The following is a 25394-nucleotide window of genomic DNA, read 5'->3' as shown; positions in this document are numbered from 1 at the left end:
ACCTTTAAAGAGCGTCACCTTCGCACTTAAGACCCCATTTTGTCAATGCGACGGAGACGCACTTTGAGAGTGCGGTGAAAATGCACCGACCATTGCCCATAACTCAACAACCGGTAAAAGCCATTAAATGCATCTGATATTTCCTATGTTTTTCATTACATCCTATGGCTGATGGAGCTCTATAAATAGGCTCCCCAATCCTTAATTTTCACACAAATTTCTCTCTTCTTCCTCTTATGCTTTTCTTTTTGTCACACCTCTTATGGTTTTGGGTTTTCAATGGTTGGGGTGATGCGGATATTATCCCCAACATTAGTAAGTTTGTGGACTTTGAAAGTGATATTTCAAATTCAGAGTGCCAAACTGGCTAATGTATGGGTGACCATCCTTGGTTATTCAAAGTACCTAAACTTGCTAAATGGAATGGTCCAAGCTCCTAGGGAAAGTGTCTCTCTGGAGACCAATTCTTTAGGTTGGTTGAAGATTACGATTCAGGATCTTATGTTCCTGGTATGACACATTTACCTGTTTCAGGTTCTTGGAAACTCGAACGTACAAATTCTCAAATATATGTTCTGAGCTTTTCACTTCTCGAAGTAAATAGCCAAAAAAATCGGGATCTTGAAAAAGCAGTATTGTATTTCAACAATACCAAGTTTAAAAATCCGATATACGTTTCAACTACATTTTCTCAAAATACATACTGAAAGTTAAAAGTCAAAAATAATTACGTACCGAGAACTTGATAACCCGTAGATATGAGTCAACCTCAAAATGATTTGACGAAGAACGCGATAAAGAAAATCGAGATGAAGTGATTGTGGTAAGGACATGGAGTGAATGAGGAAGCGAAAGTTAGTGGAAGAGGAGAAGGAGTGAGTGAGGAAGAAGAAGTTGAAGGATAAAGGAAGGAAAATGAAGGTAACGGAGAGTGTGGTGTGGTCGGATGTGGTGAGGTGTGAGTAATGAAATGGAGTTTTTTTTAAGTTTTAGGTAAGTGGAGTAGAAACTTAGAGGAAACAAAATATAAACAAAAATAAAAAAATAACACGCATTTTAGAAAAAATGCTACTTTCAAAAAAAAATGCAAGAACTTATTTAACTACTAGCTTAGTAACCCAAGTGAAAGTTTTTTTAACCATGGTTAGTAGCCACCGTATCATAATTTTCACGTACCAAAATAACGAAATTCCAATCATGCACATAGGGCAAGGATCAACCAAACATAGAAACCAAGAGTCAATGGGGACAAAAGCATAATTGCTGAACCAAAACCCCGCTCCTGAAAGCCAGGACTGCAAAATCTGCAAAAAGTACAAAACGCAAAAACAAATTTCCCCCAATTTTAATTCATTGAAATTACAAAAATTCACACAAAAATTGAAATTGAAATTGAAATACAACAAAACCCATTTGACTCACTCACTCACACACTCTCTCTCAGTCACTCTCATTTCCCTTCTTCTACTTCTCTCTGCAAAACCCTCAAGCTCTCTCTCTCAGCAGCTGCAGAATCGAACGCTCTCGACTCGGTACTTCGATTTTCCTTCTTCCATGCTTCTGCATTTTCGTTTCATGCAAAATCGGTTCGATCTATGTCGCGTTTCGGTTCCGATTCTTGCATTTCGCATTTCGCATTTCGCTTTCTCATTTCTCTGTTTTTGTTTGGGTTTAGGGTTTTTCGTTCAGCCAGCTCTGTGAGACGCTCAGAGTACGCACACCACACATTCTCGCTTCTCAGAAGCGAGAAAAACAGGTCGAAATCGAAATATTTTATGCTCATTTTGTATTTTGTGTTTGTTTTCCTGGATTTTTTTTGTTTGACTAGCTGTGTTTCCTTCGGAGATCATCATCATTTTGGGGGAAATTTTCAATGCATTACTCATTTCCTTTCTTTTTAGGGCTTTTGTTTTCTTAAATACCTTATTCACACTCCTTTGCTTTTGATTTTATTTTATTTTTTAAAATTTTCGGAATGCGTCTAGCTTCGTTGAAATGGAAGCGTAGGCGAGTGAGCTTTTGTTTTGGTGAAAAGGGATTCGAAGTGTCGGGGGAGCTGTGTCTTTTTAGATGGTTGGGTCAGATGATGGTTATCTTGCATGTTATGTATTTTTGGGTCTGTTGGGGTGTTACTTAGTAGATGAGTTCTTAGGTTACTTTGTGTTCTCTAGAGAAGTTGATTAGTGAGTTTATTTATGTATGCAAAACCATGTAAAGGGGTAATCTTGTTCACAAGAGATTATTACTCATGTAGTTGTGGTTGAAATTTGAAGTAATTAACACTTTCTGGTACTTCCAAGTAAGAATGGCAGCATATCCTCTTTGTTTGGGTGCTTGATATTCTGGATATTATATGATATCTTAGCAATCCCTTCAGACATTTATGGTACTTAATTATTATGAACATGTTATCTCTACAGTTTTTGGAGATTTGTTTTATTTGCTTAATTCTGTCAAATTATTCGTAAAAGGGAGACTATGTGTGTCTACACTTGGCTGCCTTTCTAGTGTTTTCCGTTCCATTATTTGTTATTTGATTTCCTGTCTGAATTGTGCTGAAGTTTTGCAATATTTACAAATGACGACCATGATCATGAGTTATCTGTTCACAGGCACTGTAGATTTACCTAGAAAGTGATGGAGGAGAATCCAACTTTGAGCTTTTTAGATGGGAACGTTGTGGGGATCCAATTTGGTATGGCTACTCGGCAGGAAATTGTGAGTACATAATGTATTATATTTCTCTGTTAAATTGCGTGACTATCAGATTCTGCACCCCAGAACAGTTGAGTTCTTTGTGGTACTCTGCAGATGGAAAGCACCATCTATTTGGTGATATGGTTGAGGTTAACTAGTATAAATTTTAGACAGTGTCATTGTGATAAGTGCTGAGGATGGAGGATGGCATGCTTGGATGTTAGGAAATACTTACTAAAAATTTAATGGTCTTTTCTGCTGGGTTGCCTTGGACTGTTACTTTTTTTTAATATTTCTTGAATGTTTTTGTCATTGTTAATCTACAGTGCGGCTTTTTAGTTAAAACTTCAACATAAACTAAAAATGCTATTCTCTCTCTGGGGATACAGTCAGTTTTTTTTTTTTTTTTTAAATTCTCACCAAACTTAAAAATAGTTTCTGATAAACGTATATGTATATAAGCCTTACTATGATGTTATGCCCTATTTAATAATTTATTGGATTCGATAAATTTATTGACAAATTTCTTTCTTTTTCTTGGTTGATAGTGTACAGCATCGATAAGTGACTCCTCAATTAGTCATGCTAGTCAGCTTTCAAATCCATTCCTTGGGCTACCCCTTGAATATGGCAGATGTGAATCTTGTGGTACTTCTGAAGCAGGAAAATGTGAAGGTCTGTTTTCTTATTTTTGGTATTTTTATGTCAATGGTAGAAAAAGGATGCATTTGCGATGAACTAATGTTGTATCAATATTAATTTTCAGGTCACTTTGGATATATTGAGCTTCCAGTTCCAATATATCATCCTAGTCATGTTAGTGAATTAAAGAAAATGCTGAGCCTGGTCTGCTTAAACTGTTTAAAGATGAAGAAAACCAAGGTATCACTCAACTGGAATATGAACTTGACATCCTTCTGCTTTTTGCCATGTCTATTAGCTTTTATGTCTTAAATATAAAAGGGAAAAGAGTGCAGCGGAAGTGAGGAGAGGGTCGAACTCTTTCTCCCATCTAGCATTTTTTGTCATCACAAAAAACTGGAAATGCCCTAAAAAAACTTCAATGTTTAAAATTGGAGTACATCTTTGAAAACGTCAGACCCTTCCGGGATTGTGCGGGAAATGCCGATAATGGGGACGGGACAGCAAAGTGGGATGGGACGGTGGTGGTCATCCTAGTACTTGGCTGAGATGGGATGGGATACCGGGATCTTGCGGGATCCTGCAGGGATTGACAACCTAGGCTGGCATATCAGCATATAGTGCTACTTTGTAACAAATTTGGTTCAATTTAGTTTAAGTTTATGAATTAAGTTTAATACTCAAGTTACTAAATGTCCTTTATGTGCATAAGTAGTCAATAATTAATTAAGTAATTAATTGCAAATTAGTTGTTTTACATAACCCATTTTCTGCCTTAACTTTTTTTTTAAAGAAAAAAATATTGCATACTTTTCTTTACAGAAAACTGTTTGTAGTACTGTACTGTAAATTGTTTCTGCCATTTGTATTGTTGATCGTACTGGTTCACAACTTTTCAGTTTCCATCTTCAAGCAGTGGTTTGGCACAGAGGTTATTGTCTCCCTGCTGTCAGGTTAGCATGAACCTATCATATAATATCCTTTTTCTTATTGACATATTGTCCGTTGTCACATAGTTTCATATTTGAATTTGTTTTAAAATGGGTACATTTTTAATATTGTATCACGGATTAAGGCTAGGGAGTATTTAGATTGCACCGGAGAAGTGTGAAATTAAGATGATAATAATATTGTTCTTTTTTCCTTTAACATGGACAGACAAGTAAATGATTTTTCCTTTTAGGCCCTGGTAACACAGTCCTGTACAATGCTTGGATCTTTAGGTTTTACTAGGCAGGACAGGAGCTGTCAATATTTAAATACACTTCTTTTTTATTAGAAATTTAAAAATAGATTCTATTCTTGCAGATGTTCCCTGGAATTAGATATTCTGTAATGAGTTTTGTGTTCTTACGGTTGATTATGACATTTTCCTCCTTTTCTGTAGGGATTAGTTTTTGTGCTTTTTGTTAATATTATTGTTTGCCACTAAATTTCTGTAGGGTTAAATACGCTCCAGGTCCTTGTAATATAGGGTCGCACCTAAATTGGCCCCTCAATTTTTTTTTATAGCTTTTGGTCCCCCCAATAAATATTTCCAGGTCCCTTGTTGCAAGATCCAGTGCTGAAGCCGAATATAGAAATTTAGCACTTACAGCAACTGAGATTGTATGGATACAATCACTTCTTAGTGAACTTGGTATTGCTAACTCTACCCCAGTTGTTTTCAGTTAAAGCACAATGGCTGTGCTTTTCAGTCTAAGACTCTCATCATCTCATATTCCAGCTCATGTACATGTAGCTGCGTGAATGTTAGCATTCTCCAAGCAAATATTTGCTGATCTCAGAACAAAGCTAAAAGTCCTCCAGCTGGGTGAATGTTAGAGTTTATTTAGCGTTGTATTTATTATGTAAGCTTCCGTTGTATTTGTGTTAGTGCTAAGTCATGCTATAGTTAAAACAGAATAGCTTTGTTATGATTCTGTTATGCTGACTCAGCACTCTGTTGTAACTTGTAACAGAAACCTAGATTATAGTGCCAGCTACTACTTCCTATAAGTAGCACTGTACTATTGTATTCATTAAAAATGAAAATACAGAATTCTCTCTGATAATCTTCTTTCTAGTTACATTTCTAGCAGTGGATATTGATCTTGACTATATCTTAACTATAATACGGCCTTTTTCGGGACAAGATTGTCCATTGCATCCAAATGGCGTTTTGTTTCCTTTGCTCTATCTTATAAAGGTGTCATATGTAGAACCCGAAGGGATGTGAAAACAGTTTTTCTATAAATTTCTTTGTCCTCCGTTTACTTAATCTCTGCTTTGGTTATGCTGCTTTCTCTTATTAATGATCAATTTATTGTTCAACTAGTTCTTCACTATTTCCTATCCAAGGTGCCTGAGATCTGTATTTCTTCCCTTTTAGGAGCCTAATGCTGCACAAGTTTCTATACGGGAAGTCAAAACAGGTGATGGAGCTTGCTACTTAGTACTTAAAGTGTCTAAGTCAAAGATGCAGGATGGTTTTTGGAGGTTTTTGGACAAATATGGCTATCGTTATGAGGTTGATCATACTCGAGCTTTGCTTCCTTGTGAGGTTCGATTTCTACTGCTTTTCATTGTTGCTGTGGTTCTTACAGTGGCTAGTTTCTTTTACTTGTTTGGTTTTATATATCTAATTTACTTTATGTTTTTTCTTTCAGTATTCTCTATTTTTTGGCATCTATGATTCATATTTTTCTCTTTTTCCTTTTCACATGTCCTCATGACTGTCTATGTATGTGTTTGTCTGATTTCATTTAGAGTGAGAGAAAGGGAGACCATGAACTGAATCTCTTATTTTATTGAATGAATAACCTTGAGACCATGTGTTCAACTATATACTAATCAGTGAGCAACTAACGAATCACAACTTTCTATGTGCATCCATGTGCTAATACAAGCTGTTACAGCAGCTTAATTAATAGTAACAGAGTTCATAATTCTGTTCAACAGGAGTATAGTAACTGCATACTCCAACAATGTTCTTTAAAATGTCATGTTGCAATCCACATACAAGCATCCTTCAAAGTGAGTCATTTATAAATTGCATATTTTGGATGTGACATTATCATTGGGCTTGGTCATTTTCACCCTCGGTAATTCAAAGATATCTTTTAGCAGACCATAATAGTTATTTAGACTCTAATAGTTAGTTGGAACATTTAATTTAGTTCGAGTGGGAGAGATGATAGGGTATAAATGATTGGAGGGAAATATTAGTAATTAGGTTTTATACTTGAAGTAGAGATTGGTTGGAGGCTCAGGACTTTCAAATTTCCTGGAGCTGTCAACTGTGAGAAACACCATTCTGTGTTTTTCATTTTTTCCATTCCACATCTTATCTTTTGGTTCTGCAATTGTATTTGATTCAGATTCATAGAGAAGAGCCAGACTCGATAAAGTTAATCTCTTTTCTATCTGTTCTTTATTTCTTCTGTTGCCTACGAACGGTGTAATGCTCCTTTTAATTCACGGATCTTTATAGTGGGACCTGATATTAGCTTGACCATTTTATTTTTTGATTTCATCTCGCAGCTTGAATTGGTATTTGCATTTTCGATATGATTTGAAATTGATACTTGTAAAATGTTTTTGCTTTGTCTGAGGTCTATACTTGAGAGTTTCAGTTCTAGCTGTTATACGTTTCAGGGGAACTTTGTCATTGGCTTTTGATTTATAGTTGACTCACTACATATCTAACAGGTGATGGAAATGATCAAGAGATTTCCTCTAGAAACCAAGAAAAAACTAGCTGGAAAAGGATATTTTCCTCAAGATGGATATGTAATAAAGTATCTTCCTGTACCACCAAATTGCTTGTCTGTGCCTGTTGTTTCCGATGGCGTCAGTGTCATGTCTTCGGTGAGGAAATGAGAATGTGATTGGTTGCTTTGTAAAATTATTTTATAGTGCTCTTGAAAGTAACTTATCTTTCTTGCTTTGCAGGATCCTTCCATGACATTTCTGAGAAAATTGCTCAGGAAGGTTGAAGTCATCAGAAGTTCAAGATCTGGTGAACCAAACTTTGAGTCTCATCAAGTGGAAGCAAATGACTTGCAGTCTGTGGTTGATCAGTATCTTCAAATTAGGGGCTGTGCTAAACCTGCCCGTGATATAGAAACACACTTCGGTGTCAATAAAGAGCTGAGTGATGCATCAAACAAAGCATGGCTTGATAAAATGAAAAGTCTATTTATAAGTAAGGGTTCAGGTTTTTCTTCAAGGAGTGTGATAACTGGAGATGGGTACAAGAGGATAAATGAAGTAGGAATTCCGCATGAAATTGCTCAGAGGATAACGTTTGAAGAGAGAGTAAATTCCCATAATATGTGTTATTTACAGAAGTTGGTTGATGAAAATTTGTGTCTGGCCTACAAGGAAGGTGTGTCAACTTACTCACTGAGGGAGGGCTCAAAGGGGCACACATATCTTAAGCCTGGTCAGATAGTTCATAGAAGGATAATGGATGGGGATATCGTCTTCATTAACAGACCACCTACAACTCACAAACACTCATTACAAGCACTTGTAGTCTACATACATGATGACCACACAGTGAAGATAAATCCTTTAATTTGTGGACCCCTTGGAGCTGATTTTGATGGTGACTGTGTCCATCTATTTTATCCACAGTCACTTGCTGCTAAGGCTGAAGTAGTGGAGCTATTCTCGGTGGAGAAACAGCTCCTCAGCTCTCACAGTGGTAATCTGAACCTACAATTATCCTCGGATTCCTTATTGTCACTGAAGATGTTAGTGAAGAAAGGTTTTATGGATAGAGCAGCAGCTAATCAATTGGCAATGTTTCTTTCCTTGCCTTTGCCACAGCCTGCTTTGCTGAAGGCCGGTTCTGGTGATTGTTATTGGACATCAACCCAAATTTTGCAGTGTGCTTTGCCTTTATCTTTTGATTGTACTGGGGGACGTTACTTGATTAGGGAGAGTGATATCTTAGGATTTGATTTGGGTAGGGATGTTCTTCCTGCAGTTATAAATGAAATAGCAGCGTCAGTGTTCTTTGGGAAGGGTCCTCAAGAGGCATTGAATTTCTTTGATGTGTTACAACCGTTTTTGATGGAATGCATATTCAGTAATGGATTTAGCGTTGGCTTACATGACTTTTCAATATCTGGGGCCGTGAAAAGGATTACAGACAGAAACATAGGGAAAGTTTCCCCACTGTTGTATCAGTTGAGGTTTATATACAATGAGTTGGTGGCACAGCAATTAGAGAAGCACATGCAAGACATTGAACTTCCTGCTATAAAATTTGCTTCAAAATCATCCCGACTTGGGGATATGATTGATTCCAAAAGTAAATCAGCTCTTGATAAGGTGACACAACAGATAGGGTTCCTTGGGCAGCAACTCTTTGTGCGAGGGCGACTGTATTCCAAGGGGTTGTTGGAGGATGTTGCGTCACATTTTAAATTAAAATGTGACTATGATGGAGATGGTTATCCCTCAGCTGAATATGGATTACTCAGAGGTTGTTTTTTCCATGGTTTGGACCCATTTGAAGAGTTAGTACATTCAATTTCCACAAGAGAGATAATGGTTCGCTCTTCAAGAGGATTGTCTGAGCCTGGAACTTTATTTAAAAACTTGATGGCCATCCTTCGGGATGTTGTAGTTTGTTATGATGGAACTGTGCGAAATGTATGTAGTAATTCCATCATTCAGTTCGAGTATGGGTTAAAAGCCGGAGACAATGCTAGCTACTTATTCCCTGCTGGTGAGCCTGTAGGTGTCTTAGCTGCAACTGCAATGTCAAATCCTGCATATAAGGCAGTTCTTGATGCTAGTCCTAGCAGCAATTGTTCTTGGGAACTTATGAAGGTAATATTTTCATCTATGCGTTTTATGGACATTTTTTTTTTCATATCTCTGGAATAGAGTTTAGTCTTGATTTTTTTTATCAATGCATTTTATCTTCAGGAAATACTACTCTGCAAGGTCCACTTTCGAAATGAACCAATTGATCGCCGAGTAATTTTATACTTGAATGACTGTGATTGTGGAAGGAGTTATTGCCGGGAAAATGCAGCGTATGCGGTTAAAAATCAATTGAGAAAAGTCAGCCTTAAGGACACAGCTGTAGATTTCATTGTTGAGTAAGTTTCCTCTTTTTATGTTATTCTTTGCGGCTTTATTCTGCACATATCTTTTATCTAAGAATAATTGTGTTATTGTTTAGGAATAGATCAACCATTGTCTATTTATTACTTTATGTCTTATGGTATGAGTTGTCTGTAAATATTGTCAATTGCACTTATACCTGTCGACTCCTTATTTTGTTGGTTGTAAAACATATAATCTATGCATGAAATGAACAGGTTGTTATAGTTTAGGGATGGTATGTATTAATGTTTTCTTTTGGCAACTGTCTTTTGGCTGCAGATACCAACAACAGCGGAAACGTAAAGGTTCTGAAATTGATGCTGGCCTTGTTGGTCATATTCATTTGGATGAGGTTATTGGATTTCTTTTATGTCAAATTTCGGCCTATTTAAATTTTGCTACTTACTTGAATCTAGATATTGGTGCATCCATGTCCCTTAGTCATGCCTTTTACTGAAATTTCCTCCTAAAATATAGTTAACCAACATGCCTGAACATTTTTCTTTGCTTCATAAAAATGTGTTTTCTTTATCTGGCATGCTGTGGTGTTGGAAAGCAGATGTGAGCAAGCATTTTATTTTTCTAATGTTTTCTTTTGCTTTTACAAGATTTTCCTATAATTAGTCTCTTAAGAGAAAACCTGAGTAACCACTGAAAAAGATGCTACCTTTTGAAAATATGATTTTGATTTTTTTTTTGAAAGGCGAAGTATGATTTTGATGTAGCATAGCGGCAAATGATGGCACTTTGTGGGTTGAAGTTGATTGTTTTTGTCTTAATATTGTAACCATCGTTTATTATTATTATTATTACTATTATTGCTTTAATGTTTTTGATTATTAACCTTTTGTTTTTTATCAGGTGAAGTTGGAGGAACTTAAGATCAATATGGCTGAAGTTTTTCAAAGATGTCAGGAAAAACTTGATTCTTTCAATCGGAAAAGGAAATTTAATCAAATTTTCAAGAGAACTGAATTATTTTTCAGGTGAATCTTTAGTTTTGACCATATACATTTAATTGGCTGCTGAGTTCTTAACTTTCATGCTTACCTGATGTAATTAATTGCTGAACATATGATCAATACCCTTAGACGTTGAACCTCACTTTTATTATAAGATCCAAATAAGTACCTCAACTATATTAGGAAATATAGTTAATGTAGTTGCTAGCATTAAATTTGTCCTCAATTTATATACTTGAATTTGATAAAATAATAACATATATTAACTTTACAAGATTACCCTTTATAGTTTACACGCATAATTGAAGCATGGGAAGGGAGAGAGTGGAATTAATGTGATTCATTTAGTGGTAGTAGTATTAAATAATTAAATAAGGGTATTTTTGTCTACAAGTTTGTTGCACAGCCTTGTTCTTTGTCTCGTGTGAGGAGTTAGAGTATATACTCTGTTACATTTTTGAAGGTAAACAAAGTAACCTAATAAGAGACGGGGATTTGGTTTATGTGCATTCGAACATTCTGCTTTTGTTTAGAAAAGATGAAGGGCATACTATAGGAGCGACTAGATTGTGAGACATTAGTAAATATGGACATAATCCACTTGGTTGAATTAGCAGAGTTGTCTCTGGTCATGTTAGAGAAACTCAGAATTGTAAAAAGTGTTTATCATTGATGATTGAAAAGCTAATGATACAAGAGACTGATTACAACTTATATAGAACTCTATAGCTTGTTCAACAAGCTTAACAAACTCAAACTCTAACTGACTCAGTTGACAGCTAAGCATCTAACTGACTCAGTTGACAGCTAAGCATAACCGCATAGCCTAACTGAATTGCCAGCTCATTATAACAACCCTAGTGCTGACTGTTAGTACAGTCAGCAACTACTAAAGTGTAACTCTGTACACATTCATACAATGTACTCTAATATCCTCCCGCAAACTCAAGGTGGGTGGGAAACCAGTTTCTCACACACATTGAGTTTGTTTCTAAGAGCCTCAAAACGAGTAGGAGAAAGAGCCTTGGTGAATATATCAGCAAGCTGATCAATAGAAGGCACATGCTGCACATGAAGAGAATTATTGAGAACTTTTTCCCTGACAAAGAAGATATCAAGTTCCATATGCTTGGTGCGGGTGTGCAACACAGGATTATGAGTTAAGGCCACTGCTCCCATATTATCACAGTAAATTCTTGGAGTAGAAAATGGAACATGAAGCTCATGAAGTAAGGATTGAATCCAAAGCAATTCTGCAGATGTATTGGCCAGACTTCTGTACTCTGCCTCAGTGCTAGAACGAGCTACTAGAGTTTGTTTCTTGGAAGCCCATGAAACCAAGTTAGGACCAAAGAAAATACAAGATCCGGAAGTGGACCTCCTATCATCAGGATCTGAGCCCCAATCAGCATCACAAAAAGCCTCCAAAGACACTAGTGAAGATAGAGAACAGGGCCTAATGTGTAAACCATGATGAATAGTCCCTTTGAGATACCTAAGAATCCTTTTCACTGCCTTCCAATGTTCTTCCAGAGGTTGACTAAGAAACTGGCAGACTTTATTAACTGAGTAGCTAATTTCTGGCCTAGTCAAGGTAGCATACTGCAATGCCCCAACTATAGATCTGTAAAGAGTTGGATTTTCAAAATAATCTGCACCAAATTTACTTAGTTTTGCACCACTAACCATTGGTGTTGAGATCCCCTTAGCATCAGCCATATCTGCCCTTTCCAGCAAATCACCAATATACTTGGACTGAGTTAAAAGAAGAGATCTATCCTGAAGATGTTGGACTTGTACACCAAGAAAATAATCCAACTTGCCCAATTGCTTTAAAGCAAATTCTGAATCAAGTTTAGTAACAATTTGTTGAACCAGTGAAAGAGAATTCCCAGTGATGATTATATCATCAACATAGACTAGGACATAAACACAATCTGTTGCTGTGTGGAGAGTGAAGAGAGAGGGATCACAACGGCTAGGTTTGAAACCATTTCTGACCAAAGCAGCCCTCAATTTCTCAAACCAAGCCCTTGGAGCTTGTTTGAGACCATACAAAGCTTTATTAAGCTTGCAAACCAGCTGCTTATCTTCTTGCTGAAAACCTGGTGGTTGTACCATATAAACTTCTTCTTGAAGGGCACCATGAAGGAAGGCATTATTCACATCAAGTTGGTGAATATGCCAATGTTTAGTAACAGCCAAGGAAAGAATAAGCCTGATTGTGACTGGCTTTACAACTGGTGAGAAGGTTTCAGCATAATCAAAACCATGCACTTGATCAAACCCCTTGGCCACTAGCCTAGCTTTATACCTATTGACAGAACCATCTGGATTTTCTTTCACCCTAAACACCCATTTGCAACCAATTGCCCTTCTATTGGAAGGAAGAGGAACAAGGGTCCATGTGTTGTTAGCAAGGAGAGCATCATACTCAGCCTGCATAGCCTGAAGCCATTTAGGATCCTTCAAAGCCTGCTTAGTTGTTGTAGGTTCAGCTTGTGTAAGAAGCAATGTAGGGTGAAGCCTAGGTAACACAATCCCTGACTTAGCTCTAGTCTGCATGGGATGAACATTTCCCTGAGAAATAACAGCTGCTGGTTGCTGAAATATGGACCCTGAGGAAGTAGGAGTGCCTGGAACAGCTGGAGAAGCACCTGAAGCAGTCTGCAAAGAGGGCATGGTCTCAACAGACGCAGTAGACCCAACTGCAGAAACAGGTGTACCTGGCTGAGGAGAAGGAACCACTGGAGCAGAATGTTGCTGCTCTTGGAGAGGAGCCAGTGTGTGACCATGTGGGACCAGTGGTATACAAGAAGAAATTCCCAAAGAAAAGGAGTCAGATACAGAGGAAGGAAACAATGTAGTGTAAGGAAATCTGAATTCATTGAATTTTACATCTTTGGAAATATAAATCTTTCCATCACTATCTAGACATTTGTATCCTTGATGAGAAGAAGAGTAACCAAGGAACACACACTCTCTAGACCTGAGCTCTAACTTGGAAGAATTATAGGGCCTCAAGTGAGGATAGCATGCACTTCCAAACACTCTCAAGATAGAGTAATCAGCTGGAACTTTAAACAGTTTGTGATAAGGGCTGAGATTACTCAAAACTGGTGTTGGAAGCCTATTGATGAGAAAGACAGCTGTAAGGAAAGCATGATCCCAATATTGGGAAGGCATGTTAGCACAAGCTAGTAATGACAAACCAGTTTCCACTATATAACGATGTTTTCTTTCCACACTTCCATTTTGATGGTGTGTGTGAGGACATGTAATTCTATGATCTATACCTGTTTTGACAAAGTGAGGAATGAGAGGCTTAAACTCTGTACCTCCATCAGTTTGTACTGATTTCAGTTTTGTACCAAATTTTAACTCAGCCATTGCCTGGAATTGAAGAAAAACTGAGCTGGTTTCTGACTTTTTCTTAATTGGATATATCCAAGTAAACCTAGAGTAGGCATCTACACAAGTTAGAAAATAAAGGCAACCAGAAGTACTTTCAACCGATGCAGGACCCCAAAGATCAGTAAAAATTAATTCCAAGGGTGTAGAATAACTAGTAGTAGAAGATGAGGATGGTAAACGATGAGACTTAGCAACACAACAAGAATGACAAACATGAAATTTTGATTTATTAGGAATTGGAATCTTACAAGTGGACAATGCATTGTGCAGAGCCTCATGATGAGGATGCCCTAATCTATTATGCCATAAGTCATAAGAACTTTGGCTAGGTACAATACTAAAGGCAGAGTCACTAGGACTTGATACATCAGAATTATTCTTGGAAACAGCAAAAACAGAAGGAAACTGAACAGGAAGAGAATTCTTGAGAAATGTGGAAGAGTGCATGCCATCAAAGGAGTACAGGCCATCCTTGCCAAGTGAGCCACGAAGAAGAACTCTAGAAGTGTCCTGTGATTTAACAACACAATGAAAAGGGTGAAACTCAAAGAAAACTCCATTGTCCTTGGCAAATTTGCTAACACTCACAAGGTTTTTGGTTATATCAGGCACTAACAACAAGTTTTTAAGAGTAAGAGTGGTTTGTGTGTGATAAGGAGAAGGAAAAGAGGCAGAACCAACAGATTTTATAGCCAAACCTTTACCATTTCCCATCAGGATTTGATCACTACCAGCCACAGACACACTATCTGAAACTGCAGAGGCATCATGAGTGACATGATGTGTTGCTCCTGAGTCTGGAAACCAAGTGCCAAGGTTAGAAGCAGAAGATGTTGGTCCTGTGAGCAACGCCTGTGGTGCTCGAGGATGTGGAGCAGAAGCACGAGGAAACATGCCAAAGGGAAGAGAGGCAGGTGCAGTAGGATACATCATAGCACTTGAAGGATAGGTAAAACCAGCACCAAATCCTGCTCCAGTAAACGGAACTCCAAACTGTGCAGAGGAACCAAACTGAGACATGCCTCTGAAAGGAGAGTAACCAAACTGTGGTAGCATGCCAAAATTAGGATTGAAACCAAGAAGTGAGGCTAAGGCAGCCTGTGGTAGAACACCACTGTGTGAAGGAGACGCAGAAGAAGAAGAACTACCACGATGATAACAGATGCTTGCGTCATGGCCATACTTGTGGCAGATCTGACATTGAACGGAACGATCGCTGCCACGTCCACCACGATTGGAACGACCACCACGTCCACCGTAGTTATTGTAGCCACCACGATCGCCGCCATAACCGCGTGAGTCACTGGAGCGATTGCGATCATCAGATCCTGACGAGTCAACGCTACTAGCAGCGTAGTTGACCTCTGAGTTCACCGGCGGTGGAGGCGCAACTGTCGTCGGAGGTGGTGCAATAGGTGTCGCCGGTGATGGCGCAACCTGAGGCGACGGTGGTGGCGCAGATGCGTGAGCGAGAAACGCCGCTGGAGACGAAGTTTGCATCTGACGCACACGCGTGCGTTCCAAACGCGCTTCATGCGCGATGATCATCGCTTCAACCTGCGAGATCGAGCAAGGTTGATCGCGATTGTAAACAATCGTCATCAGAGAGCTATAATCATCTGGCAAACCATCAAAGATCGCTTCCAAGTGCTCGCGATACGAGATCGGGTCGCCAATCGTGACAAGAGCGTTCACGATCGACTTGATGCGTTTGAGAAAATCAGATGAACTCTTCGATCCTTTGGTAATGGTTCGCAATTCAGATCGAAGCTGTGTTGATTGCGCAATCGTCTGAGCCTGAAAGAAATCAAGCACAGCTTGCCACACTTCCCACGACTGCTTGCAATTCACCACAGTTGGAAGCACAGAAGGCGAGAGTGAAGAGAGAAGCCACGTGAACAACGCTGAATCCTGCTGCTCCCAAACCTGATATGCAGGATTCTCGACTGCATTCTCACGATCTTGCTCACTGAGAAACCGCGGTGGAATCTCTGGATGAACAAGATAACTCTGTAACCTATGTGTACGAACAATGCCTTCAACGTGTTGCTTCCAGGAGAGAAAATTGGAGTCATCAAGCTTCAGCGTGAGCTTGTGAACCAACGTAGAAGAACTCAACTGTGATTGAGCAACAGCAACCGGAACTGGCATAGGAATTGCAGAAGCATGATCTGCATGAACTTCATCAGCCATGATGATGAAGAAGAGAAGAAAAATCAGAAAAGGATCTCAAGGATCGTAGAAGGCTCTTGATACCATGTTAGAGAAACTCAGAATTGTAAAAAGTGTTTATCATTGATGATTGAAAAGCTAATGATACAAGAGACTGATTACAACTTATATAGAACTCTATAGCTTGTTCAACAAGCTTAACAAACTCAAACTCTAACTGACTCAGTTGGCAGCTAAGCATCTAACTGACTCAGTTGACAGCTAAGCATAACCGCATAGCCTAACTGAATTGCCAGCTCATTATAACAACCCTAGTGCTGACTGTTAGTACAGTCAGCAACTACTAAAGTGTAACTCTGTACACATTCATACAATGTACTCTAATAGGTCAAGTAAAAATTAGAAGCTTTGCTTTTTTGGATGATGGGATTGACGGGATATGAAAATAGTACAGTTAGTATTAACTATTAAGTAGGAAATGCCAGGCAATTTATGCTGCTAAACTTATGTTGAATAGAACTAAGGATTCTGTATGTGACATTCTGACGTAGATTTGGAAAAATATGTAATTTTGTAACCTGTTTCTTTTGTCTAAGAAAGATGAACTACAGCAGAGACTAGATCGTGAACATTAGTAGAGAGACATAATCCACTTCATAGAATTAGAAGAGTTTTCCCTGTTTAAGTTAAAACTAGAAGCTGTGCTTTTAGGGATGATATGATTGGGGAGGGGTATGAAAATGATACGGTTAGAGTACAGGCAGTTGATGGAGCTAAACTTCTGTTGAATAGAACTAGGGTTTCTGTATGTGACATTCTTACATGAATTAGGATAATGAGGAGTTCTAGTAACACACTCTTTAATGGACACACTAAAGAGTGTTGGAGTGTGTCATTTAAAGAGTGTGTTGCTAGCATTTCACTTGGGATACGACATACGAGGATAATTTGTAATTTTGTTACATGTTCGTCGGTGGAAGAGTATATAATGATATGGGCAAGGGAAAGACTTTTTCTATTCTCTTTTGTTATTACACAGATATCCTTTTGTAAAATATGATGACTTGCTATTGATATGAATATGCTCATATAATGAGAAATATTCTCTCCACAAAATTATCCATTTGTGTAAACATATATGTTTTTATTTATAAATTTGTATTAACGTATCTAGTTGACATCCGATCTTGAAATTTTAAGAAATTTCTCATATTCTTGGGTTAGTTTTATATTATACCTGTGTCTCATGAGTTTGCAGTTTTTTGGTTGTTACAAGTATGGTGTTGAAACTTGAAACTTGGAATTCCAGTGTGTTCTTATGCATCACATTAAATAGATGATTACATTATGAAGTACCCAACATACTGTAACTACCATATATTGACTTTTCCAATTCTATTTTACTAAGTAGTGCTATTAATGCAGATGACTTTAAGCCAAAACAGGTCATATTTGATAAATACTGATGGCAGATTTTCGGCCATGGTGGCTTTCTGGAATTTCACCATGAGATCTCATGGCGGATATTTGACAATACTGCTACTAAGACGCAACACATTGAATATTCGTGTGATGTTCCCTAGTATTTCCGTTGAAAACCTATGATTTCTTTTTCTGTTTCGGAGCCAATCCATGAGAGAGAGAGAGTTGTTTACTTTATATAGAATAGCTGAAGTTAGTAAATTTAGTTACTCTAGCAAACTGAATAATAGCTGTATAACAGCTTTTGCTAAAGCTAACAGATGTTTAACAGCTCTAAGTTGTTACTAGTCATGATCCAAGTGTGAGTGTGACATAAGTATATACTCAGACAATCCATTTTGACTTTTATTTTATTTTTATGAGGATTTTTTATATCCATTTCTTTATTATCTCCCCTACATATTATATTTGTTGTTTGTATGAACAACAATTCAAGTCTTTTTCCCTCCTGGGGTACCATAGAAGATAGCAGGTTACGTATGTGCATTGCCCTTCTCTGGTCATTGTAATCACATGCTTTCTCCAAGGTACTTGGAGTCTATATTGCTTTTCGCATGCTATTTTGTGTAGTTAATTTTATTTTATCTATTTCTTCTTGGCAGTGAGTCTTGCGTTTCTCCAAATTTTTCTGCACCATGCTTGACATTCATTTGGCCAGCTGGTGATGGTAACGATTTACACGAAACCACTAAAATTCTAGCTGACACAATCTGCCCGGCTCTGTTAGATACAATAATCCAAGGTATTTCCTTACAACTCAGTTTTTTTAATATGAAGTACTATATCCACCCCTTTAGATTTGCATGTATGTAATATATATGTATGCATGTTAAATTTGAGAACCCATTCATTCACTCTTCTCATGAAGCCACATGTGTTTCGTATATTATGACGTGTCATGAGCCTTCATATTAAATCACATTAAATAAATCCTAATTTATATCTAAATTATTAAAATAAATATTTTTACTTTCTTTAATTCCGATAGTCCATACTAATATTTCCAATCAACATTGACTGTAGTATAATAGAATATTTGTAAATCGTCATTGAATTATTTTTTCTATCATTTAGAATCATTGAGTCTTTTAAAATTTGAGTTTTAAATATATATTTTATTTGCTCTTATTAATAAATTATTTTAACATATTTGAATTTAATTTTTATAGATCTGTACCTGTAACGGACGGGATATTAACAAGTTTTTGAGGTTGTTTTATTAATATAGAGTTTATGTATTGAAGGTGAAAGCAAGAAAATTATACTTTGAATGAATGTGATTTACTTGATACTTCGGTGTGATAGTGATTCTCTTTGCTCTTATTTCTTCTATTGATTGGGTCAAGTATTATTATTACTAGTGGAATCCACTCAATCCAGTACTGTCAATACCAACTAGTAACAATAAGACTCCTAAGATATTTATCCTCAAGTTAAATCTGAGTAAGCTTGCGAATAACTAATCAAGAGAAAGAAACATAGAACTCTAAAATCTAATATGTGTCAACTCGTCCAAATAGACAACTTAGGGAATTCTTTCTGAATTATATAATCTTGCCAGCGTCCTTTGGATTCCTCATTCAAATAGAACTCTTTGACCATTCTCCTCTAGTTTTTAAATTGCCTTTGGACAATACATCCATTGTCAGAAACTCCACTGCCCTTCACAGAAAGCACAAATAGGTTGTTGTACTGGTCCTGTACTCAAATGCATGAGCCCATGGGTGTCACTTTGGCACACCCATGCATTTCGATTCAGTTTGAAATTTTTACTTTCATTTATCCTTTTAGAATGTAATTTGCTTCCAACTTTTCTTTTCAATATTTTTTAGCAATTTATTAGTTTGTTGTTCTTTCATATGCTTTAGTGCATTCATAATCATCCATGCATACATTACATATATTCTTTTTAATAACCTTTCTATTTTCTCTCCTAAATATATAGGGGACCCCCGTATTAACTCTGCAAATATAATCTGGGTTAATCCTGACACAAACACTTGGGTGCGCAACCCATCCAAGTCTTCTAATGGTGAATTGGCACTAGACATCATTCTTGAGAAGGAATCTATTAAACAAAATGGTGATGCTTGGAGGATAGTGCTTGATTCCTGCCTTCCTGTCCTTCATCTGATTGATACCAGGCGTTCTATTCCTTATGCTATAAAGCAGATTCAGGAATTACTGGGAATATCATGTACTTTTGATCAAGCAATTCAGGTAAATATCTCAATAATATATTAAATATAATATTCAGTGTCTGCTTCTTCTTTTTGGGATTATGCACCTTTTAGCATACATTTAACTGGATGCATTGAATACGCAGAACTTGGTATTTAACTGGAGCCTGTTTGGATTCTTTTAAAACACTAAACTTGTGTTTTCCTGCAGGTTTTTTTAGAGCTTCATCTTTACTAGCTTATGCTTACATTTTCTAGTGAGTTAAGGGAGTCATTGATTTTGGCTTTAGTCTTTGTATAGTATGGTACCTGGTGTTGTTGATCAGGTGCTTGACTTTGTTTAAGGTTCTGGTATGGAAAATAACAGAATGAATAACAAAAGGATTTTTCTGGATACCATCAAGTGTACAATTGCCCCGGACGTTTGAGAGCCTGGCCTCTCTTCACTTTATTTCACAACTTCCAAAATTGCTCTTCTACTTTCTTATCTCCTACCTATAACAACTATCCCTAACTAAGCCAATTCGATTATCATACACTCAGTTCCATTTATTCAAACAGAGCCGCATAATTCTAGTGGCAAGGGCTGAGGCGTTGAGCAACAGCCATGGGGGAAGTTGCCTTCTTTGAAAGAGAGACATGGAAGAAAGGGTGGAATGCCGTCCTGCCGCAACTCAAGCTCATATTGTTAGGACCTCGGCGAAAGATGAAGAATTGACGAAAGAATTAAAGGAATGCCATTTTTTTTTTTGAATAACTGAAAGAAAAGAGAGAATTAAATTCTCCCCAAGGGTTTCTCTTCACAAAGGATTTCTCGTTTCACTCTCAAACTATCAATTATACAGAATGATTCCATTCCTAACTTGATTTCCCCCTATTTATCTACCAATCCCATTCCCTCCCATTCCCCTTCTATCTAACTAGCATAACTAAAGGACTAACTAATTAACAAAACAGCTGGCCTTACCTAGTGATCGGAAAAGGCCCATAAAATCACGGACCCAGCTTCACATTTCTTCCTTTGGCCAAAGTCTTACTCTCAAGCCTATACGTCTGTGTTTTGAGAAATACCCAATCACCAACCTAGTGATGCACCTCCTGTGTGTCAAGCTGTGTCTTCGTTGTGTTTGTGCCAACAGTAACTTAGTCCATATCACATCCAGAATAACATCCCTCACTTCCATCATTTGATTAATCTTCTGCACTGCTGATGGAAATGTCCTAAATAGAGTAAATAAAGGGTAAATATATATATATATATATTTGTATATTACATCTTTATTATCTTAATCAGGATTGATAGATTCTTTCATTCTTTCCTTATTTTAGGTGATTGTTATCCCAAAACTTGTGGGACTACTCTTGTATATATATACTGTACATTGTTCATAGAATAATCAGCCAGAATATTTCATTCATTCAAGTGGTACATCGGGCCTTAGAATATAATGAATTGATCTCTGCCATGAAGTGCCTTAAAAGGGGTAAACATTGTACATCTATTGTGTTTTATAGTAAACCAGCATTGTGCCCAATTCTACCCGTCTTCATTCTTTGTTTAGGAATGTTGCTAAGTTGTATCTGCTGAGAGATTGTGATTTTTGGATGGCAGATGGCTTGTTTCATGCATTAAACCCCCCCCCCCCCCAATGCTTACTTGCTTGTTTTCTTGTCTGTAATCTGTCTCTTTTGGTAGTCTTTTCATCCTCCTTAGTTTTCTTTAGTGTTGTTTTGCTATTAAAAATTATGAGAATGATAACATTGATTATTGAACCTAATTTCATGAAAGAGCCTTGGTCATAGGGCTAAACATTTCCTTGTTCTCTTCCCCCCATTTTGGTCTCTGTAGCGTCTTGCAGCATCTGTAAAAATGGTGGCAAAAGGTGTTCTTAGAGAGCATCTCATTCTGTTAGCAAGCAGTATGACTTGTGGCGGGAATTTGGTGGGCTTCAATACAGGTGGATATAAAGCACTGGCTCGTCAATTAAATATTCAAGTGCCATTCACTGATGCAACTCTTTTTGTAAGTGCCTTGGTTATTGTTAAAATCATGAGATGCATCATGCCATTATTTTTCTCTTATTTAGCACATGGTGATTATGCAGACTCCTAAAAGATGTTTTGAGCGAGCTGCTGAGAAATGTCATACAGACTCTTTATCTAGCATCGTTGCCTCCTGTTCCTGGGGTAAACCTGTGGCAGTTGGAACAGGATCAAAATTTGATGTTCTATGGGATGCGAAAGAGGTATTTAATTATAATCAGATTAAATGTTGGACTTGATAATATTTACAGTTGGGGTTCTGTAAACTTGATTTTATATTGATTTTTCTTTTGCAGATAAAGTCAAATGACCTTGACGGGATGGATGTCTACAATTTTCTTCACATGGTGAAAAGCCTTACCAATGGGGAAGAAGAAAATAATGCTTGCTTGGGTGAGGACATTGATGATTTGCTAGAAGAGGAGAATGCTGATTACAGCTTGTCCCCACAGCATACCTCCGGAGTTGATGCTGTGTTTGAAGAGACTTTTGAAGCAATGAACGGTCCAGAATCCAATGGTTGGGGTTCAACTACTGATCGGACTGAAACAAAGTCAACACAGTGGTCAGCCTGGGAAAGTAATAAAGCAGAAACAAAAGATGGTGGTTCTCAAAGAGTCCATGAGGATTCTTGGACTTCTCGTGATGTGATGAAAGATGATTCCCAGATGACCAACGCTTGGGATGGAAACGTGGAACAGACCAAAACAATTTCAAATGATTGGACTGCTTGGGGGAAAAATAAATCGGAAATACAGGATAATGTGGCTGAAAAGGCCGAAGGGGAGTGTGGGAGCTCTGAAATGTGGAAAACTGCTGTTATCCAAGAAGGCTCTTCCAAGTCCAATGCTTGGAAGTCAAACATAGAGCAACGTAGTGATGAGGATTCTTGGAGCTCTCAGAAACTGAAAGCTGATGTTATCCAGGACTCTTCCAAGCCAAGCTCTTGGGGAGCTAAACCCAAGTCGAATGACTCCTCCAATTGGGGAAGAAATAAAGATGAAATACAGGATGTTGTGTCTAGAAGAGCCGAAGATGATTCTTGGAGCTCTAAGAAACAGCTTGGTTCTGATGCTACCCAAGAAGACTCTTCCAAGTTCAGCTTTTGGGGAGGTAACAAAGATACAACAAAGCCGAAGTCAAATGATTGGTCCAGCTGGGGTGGAAATAGAGATGGAATACAGGATGGTGGGTCTAAAAGAGCCCAAGATGATTCTTGGAGCTCTCAAAAAGATGTTACCAGAGAAAGCTCTTCTAAGGTTGATGCATGGGGTGCAAATAATGAGGCATCAAACCCCAAGTCAAATGATTGGTCAGCCTGGGGGAAAAATAAAGATGGAACACAAGATGGTGGTTCAGAGAGAGCCCAAGATGATTCATCAAGCTTGGGTAAGTGGAAAGCTGAATCACAAGTTGAAGCTGATACGGTGCAAGAAGACTCTTCTAAATCCAAAGCCTGGGAACGTAATTCTGACAATGTGAAGGTTGGCAATAGCTCTTGGGGAAAACCCAAATTTCCAGAAACTCAAGCTTGGGATCCCCAGAAAGAGACAAATCAAGGTGCAGGTTCACGTGGGTGGGACTCACAAATTGCTTCTGCTAATTCTGACAGTGATAGAAATTTTCAATGGGGAAAGCAAGGAAGAGAATCATTTAAGAAAAGTCAAGGTTGGGGATCAAATGCTGGTGACATGAAAAATAAGAATCGTCCTGGCAGAGCACCTGGACCAAGGTTGGATATGTATTCATCTGAGGAACAGGATATTCTCAAGGATATTGAACCTATTGTCCAGTCCATCAGACGAATAATGCAACAAGAAGGGTAAGTTCCCTAAGGCAGGTCTTTACAAGGTTCTTGAGTCTTGACAAAAAAAAAGGTTTTTACTATGTTATAGAATGTTGTAATTGTAATTATATGTTATAATAAAAAGCATTTTTATGATGATAATCAAATGACAACATTTTCTTTGCATAAAACCATACGATCATCAAACCACTTTTTTTAGCTTAAACAAACAGTTTTGCTGTGGGTGTTATTCCTGTCCATTTTAGAACCTTTACCTCTATTTTCACCAGTTTTGCTTACTGCCACCATAGTTTTTTCAGGAAGTTACTTTTTGTGTGAATAAGATACCATTAGCTATCATATTACCTATCACAGATCATTTTTGGTCAATTCTGATTGTTGGTACATTTCTCTATTCTATCTTGGCCTTTAGAGCTTTCCTTCCCTCCTCTACTTCCTCTATGAATTTTGTATCTTAAGCTGTTTCATTCTTATCCTAATTTTCTTATATATTCCTGCATGCAGGTACAATGATGGGGATCCGCTGGGTGCTGATGACCAACGGTTTATCCTGGAGAATGTCTTTGAACACCATCCAGAGAAAGAAACCAAAATGGGCGCTGGCATTGATTTTGTCATGGTATCCTCTGATTCTATTTCATTGCCTTTTTAGCTTTCATGAACAGTTATACTTTATTTGATCTTAGCTGCTATTTCCAAATATTCCAGGATGTTCGCCAAGTGATGTTATTTTGGTTTCTTTCTTTCCTTCATTTAATTTTGGGAGCACTTGTGACAGGTAAGCAGGCACACCAATTTTCAGGATAGCAGATGCCTGTATGTGGTTTTAAAGGATGGGCGAAGGGAAGACTTCTCGTACCGAAAGTGCCTGGATAGCTGGATAAGGAAAAAATATCCTGAGATTGCTGAATCATTCTTAGGCAAATATTTCCGGAAGCCCCGTCCTAGGGACCAGACCCCAAATCAAACGCAGGATCAGACCTCAACTCCAGTGGGGGATCAGCCTCAAACTCCGGTGCCTGCAGAAACCAATGAGTAGAAGAAGATTAGAAGAGTTGTGTCCATAATATTGTACAGAAAATGCGCTGGCTGCTGAGGCAACTGAATAGACAGTTTATCACAACTCACAACTAACCAATTTTCCCATTTCGTTGGGTTTCTCAACACTTGTTAATTTTTTGAAGCATATGAATTATGATGAAACAGTTGTGTAGATGTGAATATTTCAACTCTTAAATGATGATAGCATGTGATGTGCATTGCAAACTTTACCCTGCTCATCATTTTATGATATTCCTGAAACACACTCGGCTTTCAGATATCCACTAGTTTCAGTTCTCTCTCTCTCTCTCTCTCTCTCTCTCTATATATATATATATATATATTCTAACAATATGATATGGTATCTTGAGGCAATAAACCAACCTCGGATGCCCCTTAGAGCTTCTTTCCAGCAGCAGCTCCTGCCACTTTTTTGCATTTAACAACTAAAGTTTAACATTATTTTTTCTCTGTGGAAACAGCAAACTAGGCTAATGATTTCTGGACACAGGTTTCAAACATTTCGTGACAGGTAAATCCACTACCTGATAGAGACCCACCGATGCAATGTACGTCAAGTATATTCCCTCATAGGAACATTTCTTGGGGTAAATAGCCAAGTTGGTCCCTGAAAGTGTCCACCGCCTTTAACTCCGTCACTAAACTTTCAAAATGACGCTCATGGTCCCTGAATGTGCCAAATCTCCCTCATCAATAGTCCTTAGATTAAAAAAAGTTCACAGCAGTTAAAGGAAGGCTGAGTTGGATTATTTTTTTGTCAAGACTAGGCTTATGTGGCATTTGAATGTTCAGAAAGTTTTAAAAAATTCGATTTAGTCCCTATGA

The 25394-nt window shown here is 37.7% G+C and overlaps 1 protein-coding gene across 1 annotated transcript; it reads left to right on the top strand.

Moving 5' to 3' along the window:
* The first annotated feature begins 1374 nt into the window (after positions 1–1374).
* On the top strand, positions 1375–24798 carry LOC130745435 (DNA-directed RNA polymerase V subunit 1-like). The gene is made up of 19 exons (XM_057597673.1): positions 1375–1532; positions 1676–1756; positions 2613–2718; positions 3246–3372; positions 3464–3579; positions 4239–4292; positions 5711–5881; positions 7030–7188; positions 7273–9165; positions 9265–9440; positions 9727–9799; positions 10309–10433; positions 18080–18219; positions 19423–19697; positions 21507–21680; positions 21763–21903; positions 21997–23522; positions 24012–24126; positions 24286–24798. Exons 3-19 carry the CDS (start codon positions 2638–2640, stop codon positions 24544–24546), a joined length of 5607 nt encoding a protein of 1868 aa, XP_057453656.1. The 5' UTR covers positions 1375–1532; positions 1676–1756; positions 2613–2637; the 3' UTR covers positions 24547–24798.
* Positions 24799–25394: the final 596 nt, after the last annotated feature.

The sequence above is a fragment of the Lotus japonicus genome, chromosome 3 (assembly GCF_012489685.1).
Source record: "Lotus japonicus ecotype B-129 chromosome 3, LjGifu_v1.2".
Taxonomy (NCBI): Eukaryota; Viridiplantae; Streptophyta; class Magnoliopsida; order Fabales; family Fabaceae; genus Lotus; species Lotus japonicus.
The sequence above is the reverse complement of the archived record's forward strand: the minus strand, read 5'-3'. Positions and strand labels throughout refer to the sequence as shown.

What these genes read in the sequence shown, in the direction of transcription:
- LOC130745435 (XM_057597673.1), top strand. Translation starts at nt 2,638, where the DNA reads ATGGAGGAGAATCCAACTTTGAGCTTTTTAGATGGGAACGTTGTGGGG. An exon ending in GCTGTAGATTTCATTGTTGA is followed by an intron (nt 9,441 to 9,726) that starts GTAAGTTTCCTC and finishes TTTTGGCTGCAG; the next exon opens with ATACCAACAACAGCGGAAAC. An exon ending in CTTTTGATCAAGCAATTCAG is followed by an intron (nt 19,698 to 21,506) that starts GTAAATATCTCA and finishes TGGTCTCTGTAG; the next exon opens with CGTCTTGCAGCATCTGTAAA.